The sequence below is a fragment of the Oncorhynchus mykiss genome, chromosome 6 (genome assembly GCF_013265735.2).
Source record: "Oncorhynchus mykiss isolate Arlee chromosome 6, USDA_OmykA_1.1, whole genome shotgun sequence".
NCBI lineage: Eukaryota > Metazoa > Chordata > Actinopteri > Salmoniformes > Salmonidae > Oncorhynchus > Oncorhynchus mykiss.
The window spans coordinates 54003653-54009652 of NC_048570.1; the positions used below are offsets into that span (position 1 = coordinate 54003653).

The window sequence follows — 6000 nt, forward strand, 5'->3', positions numbered from 1 at the left end:
TTCAATGGTGGTTGAGCACCGTCCAATACTTCCCCTTTCAATTGCTACCATGGTTATGCATATGCTTCTCATATTTCTTGTTAGAAACATTTCAATTGGACCCTATCCATAAAGGACATATTCCCTCGAGTGTAAAGGGTTAATGTAGTAATTTGTATTTCTGTAATAAAATCAGAAGTGGTAGCAGTGGCGATGCTAATAACAGTAATAGTAGTAGTAAGTAGCAGTAATTAACAAAAATGTCAATAGTAGTGTGAGCAGCACTGACTTGAGTTTGTGTAGGTCGTCCATGGCTCTGGCCAGGGCCTCCTCTGTGCGCTGGGCCCTCTCCTCTGCAGCCTGGGCCCTCTGCAGAAGAGCATCAGAGGAGCGGCTGGCTTCACACTGGCCCCCAGTAGAGGGGCCAGCCAAAATCCCCTTCCCCTCACACAGTTCTTCCAGATCTAACAAAAAGGGAGAGACTCACTTGAACACATTTCAAAAACGGGAAGATAACGACTGCCTACTCTACTAACAGTACTGTGTACAATCGCATCTCTGCCCAACCTCCTTTGTGTGAACCACGCCAGTAACGTCACCCCATGCAAATTTCCAGTCACAATGAGGCACTAATGGGTTGCAACAACTCAAATAATACCAGATAAAAGAAAACAGCACTGCAGTTTCACTCTGTTTATAATGACAGCTTAAAGGCTTTGTTGGTTTTAAACAGGTTCAAGTTGTTCTTTAAAACAACATAGGATATTGATGCAAAACCCCACATCTGGTGAAAACATTCTAAATATACCTGCAATGCAGTTACCCTTTATCTGTTCGTGATTAAATGGAGGCCTTTGAGTTGAACAATGAAAGCCAGTACCTATCTGCAGTAAGGGGTCATCCTGTAAAGCTGGCCTCATGTACTCATCACTCTCCCAGGGAATAGAACACTCAGGCAGCGAAGACAAGCTCTGCCCACTGCACTTCTGCAAACACAAACACACAGCCATTATTGTCCATGAACTTGGAAAACCAGGGATGTATTTGGTACGACATAGAATGGCGAACTGTTTTAACGATAAGACACAGAAGTAACTGATTCATTTCGGAGGTTCGAGAACCTAAAATTCATGATTAATCAAATCATAGCTGTAAAGGATCTATGAAAAATACTATTGAACATCTATAATTATGTTTTTGTTTACATGCGTGTTGGAAAAGGCTCCTGCAAACTGCATGCTTGCAATAATATCAGCAATAGTGCTTCCCACACAAGATAGGCCCAAAGATAATTATGATGTTTTCAATATTCCTGATATTAAATCCCTGGAAAGGTCCTTTGGGGGAAGGATGTTTGGCATACATTTGAAATCTGTATCCAAAATAATAATACAGGAAAGTTGGGAAATGTGTGACATAAGACACTACAATGATTAGCTTGTAGATACTACACAGCCAGTGTGGTGTCATTTGAAACCTTATTGGAGGCTCTGAAATATGAATATTGTTTAGACACAATTTCTTAAAATTAATTTATGGATAATTTTTTTTTTAACTTCCTGATTTTAATCCTAACTTTGGTTATTTCTCAGTAATTATTTTGGATACGGATTTCAAAAGGCATGCCAAGCATCCTTCCCGCATTTGCCCTTTCTATGGATTTCCTTTCAGTAAGATCCAAAACACTATACACTGAACACAAATATAAAGGCAACATGAAACAATTTCAACCATTTTACTGAGTTACAGTTCATATAAAGGAAATCAGTCGGTAAAAAATAAATTCATTAGGGCCTAATCTATGGACTATGCTCTCCCAGGCCTACCCGCTTTGGAGCCAGACCCCCCCCCCCCGACGATCCCGCAAGTGAAGAAGCCAGATGTGGAGGTCCTGGGGTGGTGTGGTTACAAGTGGTCTACGGCTGAGAGGCCAGTTGGACGCGTACTGCCAAATTCTCTAAAACTACATTGGAGGCAACTTATGGTAGAGAAATTTAAATAAAATGTTCTGCCAACAGCTCTGGTGGACATTCCTGTAGTCAGCATGACAGTTGCACCCTCCCTCAAAACTTGAGACAACTGTTGCATTATGTTGTGAGACAAAATTGCAAATTTTAGAGTGGCCTTTTATTGTCCACAGCCAAATAGCCTTGTGAAATGATCATGCTGTTTAATCAGCTTCTTGATATGCCACACCTGTCAGGTGGATGGATTATCTTGCCAAAGAAAAACTGCTCACTAACAGGGATGTAAACAAATGTGTGCACCAAATTTGAGAGAAATACGTTTTTTGTTCATAGGAAGAATTTGAGGGATCTTTTATTTCAGCTCATGAAACCAACACTTTACATGTTGCGTTCTTTCTATCAGGTAGTCTAAACACCTGTTCTTTTGCAATGTCAATTTCTATAAAATGTCTAACCTCAATCTCAGCTTCGAGAGACGACTACACTTCCAAATGACAAGAAGCAAGGATGAGACCTGGGTCATTACTATTTTACCTGGACCATGCTTTGGCCAAAGATCTGAAGTCACTCTGTATCAAAACACAATAAGGGATGTGCTTACCTCTGTTCGTATGTAGTTTATCATCTTGATGTAGCCATAGTCATCTAATTCTACGGGGAAGGATTTTAACAACATCAGATGTGAGGATGGATTATATCATGACCTTAAAACAATGATAACTCTTTATCAGAGAAGTTTGCAAACTTACTGTGTTTCTTAACCACTTCTACAAGGTCGACTTGATGCTCGACTAGGCAGTGTTGTAGTGTTTCTGGTCCAGAATTTGACATCCTGAGAAAACATGAGGGAGAAGATATATTTTAACCATCAACACTTTCAGAGAGAGACAACTATTTCACACCAGATTAAATATATCGGTGAGTTGCTTAAAAAAAAACAATGATACACACTTGTCACAGAATAAGCAAGTAACTTGAACGTTGTTGTCATTTGCCTCCATCCACTGCCACTGTTCCTCATTATCACTGTCTGAGAGATCGGGCACATCGTCCCCTGCCCCACCGTCGTGATCTGTCACAGTGTCAGCAAAGGTGTCAGTCAGCACAGACAGGTACATTATAATCATCGTTGGTGTCAGTGTCAAACATTGCATGAACTGGCTGTAGCCATCACAAGTTCAACCACATTTTTTTTCAATGCAGGTTTCGTTTAATATGAGTTAACGTGGTAATCCAATTAGCTGCATGGAGTATAGTCAATACAAGCTCAGCTATCAAGCTGGTTAGTTAGTTTGCATACCGGTATAGGAAATGCGTTAGCTAATTTAGCTAGCTAGCTACATAAGCAACATTACATGACTTCAAATTAACAACTATTTTAAGTATAAAATATCCAAATTACAATATGATGACCGATCTCTGTAGTGCACCATTCAGTATTTCTATTATTATAGTTTTCTATCACTATTTACGTAACTCACGTGTACCTGTGTATTCCGCCATGCTGTCTCCTTGGTTTCAGCAGTGTACACGCTGCTTCCGGGTCTAGTTCCAACGTGTACTTACAGACAGTGGTCACTAGGGGGTCAACAACATTCTTCTTCTATGATGTTTAACGGCGGTTGGCATCCAATTTGTTGCATTACTGCCACCTACTAGACTGGAGTACAACTTTAACTGAAAAAGAAAAATGTACTAAATAAATACCCTACTATCTAACACTATACTCACTCATTTCAAAATTACTAAAATAAACACCCCCCTACTCCACTAATTAAATGTATCCATTCCTTCCTCTTGCCATCACCCTGAAAGGAAGGGACATCACAAATAAACATGTAATGTACAGTGGGGCAAAAAAGTATTTAGTCAGCCACCAATTGTGCAAGTTATCCTACTTAAAAAGATGAGAGAGGCCTGTAATTTTCATCATAGGTACACTTCAACTATGTCAGACAAAATGGGGAAAAAAAATCCTGAAAATCACATTGTAGGATTTTTAATTAATTTATTTGCAAATTATGGTGGAAAATAAGTATTTGGTTAATAACAAAAGTTTCTCTCAATACTTTATTATATACCCTTTGTTGGCAATGACAGAGGTCAAGCGTTTTCTGTAAGTCTTCACAAGGCTTTCACACACTGTTGCTGGTATTTTGGCCCATTCCTCCATGCAGATCTCCTCTAGAGCAGTGATATTTGGGGCTGTTGCTGGGAAACACGGACTTTCAACTCCCTCCAAAGATGTTTTATAGGGTTGAGATCTGGAGACTGAATAGGCCACTCCAGGACATTGAAATGCTTCATACGAAGCCACTCTTTCGTTGACCAGGCGGTGTGTTTGGGATCATTGTCATGCTGAAAGATCCAGCCACGTTTCATCTTCAATGCCCTTGCTGATGGAAGGAGGTTTTCACTCAAAATCTCACGATACATGGCCCCATTCATTCTTTCCTTTACACGGATCAGTCGTCCTGGTCCCTTTGCAGAAAAACAGCCCCAAAGCATGATGTTTCCACCCCCATGCTTCACAGTAGGTATGGTGTTCTTTGGATGCAACTCAGCATTCTTTGTCCTCCAAACACAATGAGTTCTATTTTGGTTTCATCTGACCATATGACATTCTCCCAATCTTCTTCTGGATCATCCAAATGCTCTCTAGCAAACTTCAGATGGGCCTGGACATGTACTGGCTTAAGCAGGGGGACACGTCTGGCACTGCATGAATTGAGTCCCTGGCGGCGTAGTGTGTTACTGATGGTAGGCTTTGTTACTTTGGTCCCAGCTCTCTGTAAGTCATTCACTAGGACCCCCGTGTTGTTCTGGGATTTTTGCTCACCGTTCTTGTGATCATTTTGACCCCACGAGGTGAGATCTTGCGTGGAGCCCCAGATCTAGGGAAATTATCAGTGTTCTTGTATGTCTTTCATTTCCTAATAATTGCTCCCACAGTTGATTTCTTCAAACCAAGCTGCTTACCTATTGCAGATTCAGTCTTCCCAGCCTGGTGCAGGTCTACAATTTTGTTTCTGGTGTCCTTTGACATCTCTTTGGTCTTGGCCATAGTGGAGTTTGGAGTGTGACTGTTTGAGGTTGTGGACAGGTGTCTTTTATACTGATAACAAGTTCAAACAGGTGCCATTAATACAGGTAACGAGTGGAGGACAGAGGAGCCTCTTAAAGAAGAAGTTACAGGCCAGTGAGAGCCAGAAATCTTGCTTGTTTGTAGGTGACCAAATACTTATTTTCCACCATAATTTGCAAATAAATTCATTACAAATCCTACAATGTGATTTTCTGCATTTTTTTTTCTCATTTTGTCTGTCATAGTTGAAGTGTACCTATGATGAAAATTACAGGCCTCTCATCTTTTTAAGTGGGAGAACTTGCACAATTGGTGGCTGACTAAATACTTTTTTGCCCCACTGTAACTCTTCTGCTGTCAAGTCATGCACACCAAAATACCTCTCTGCAGCTGCCACCACAACCTCAATTCTCTGAGAATCTTACTGAAACTTATTTCACTTTTTGGCCTATCCCTCTCTACTGGTATATCTCTACTACTCTCCCCCCCCCCCCCCCCCCCCCCCCCCACCCCAACCCAACCCATCTTCCTCTACTTTCTTCACTGCCTCAGCATATGACAACTTCTGCTCTACTTTAACCCTGGAAACCTCAACCTGCCTCTCTCGCACGGGACATTTCTGATCCCCAGCTCCATGGGCAACCCTACAATTAAAACAGTCCACTACTTTCCCCAATACTACACATTCCCTTGTCTCATGCCCTTCTGCACATTTCTCACACATTGGACCCTCCCTCCTACACACTGCTGCCACATGCCCATAAGCTTGACACCTGTAACATCTTAAAGTATTTGGCACATACACTCGTACAGGATAACTTATATATCCTTACTTCACTTTGTCAGGCTTATGACTCAACTTCAGAACTCAAAAGAACAGACAATGACTTCTGTTTCCCCATTCTCGCCACCCTGTCTGCGTCGCATCAAACGACAAGCATCACATACAACGGGGATCTTTGCCCTCAA

The 6000-nt window shown here is 41.3% G+C and overlaps 1 protein-coding gene across 4 annotated transcripts in view; it reads right to left on the bottom strand.

Annotated features, from left to right (window-relative positions):
- The window catches only part of prmt3 (protein arginine methyltransferase 3), a 108217-nt gene extending 104586 nt beyond the window's left edge, over window positions 1-3631 (bottom strand). For 2 of the 4 annotated variants that reach the window (XM_036980432.1, XM_021606803.2), the window contains exons 1-6: window positions 3428-3623; window positions 2898-3018; window positions 2696-2778; window positions 2548-2597; window positions 860-965; window positions 269-443 (exon numbers count right to left, since the gene is read on the bottom strand). In XM_036980432.1, coding sequence (XP_036836327.1) covers window positions 269-443; window positions 860-965; window positions 2548-2597; window positions 2696-2778; window positions 2898-3018; window positions 3428-3449 — 557 coding nt within the window. In that variant the 5' untranslated portion in view covers window positions 3450-3623. Of the gene's footprint in view, window positions 1-268; window positions 444-859; window positions 966-2547; window positions 2598-2695; window positions 2779-2897; window positions 3019-3427 lie in introns of all 4 variants that reach the window. The other 2 variants (XM_021606802.2, XM_021606801.2) reach the window with 2 other exon arrangements.
- Window positions 3632-6000: the final 2369 nt, after the last annotated feature.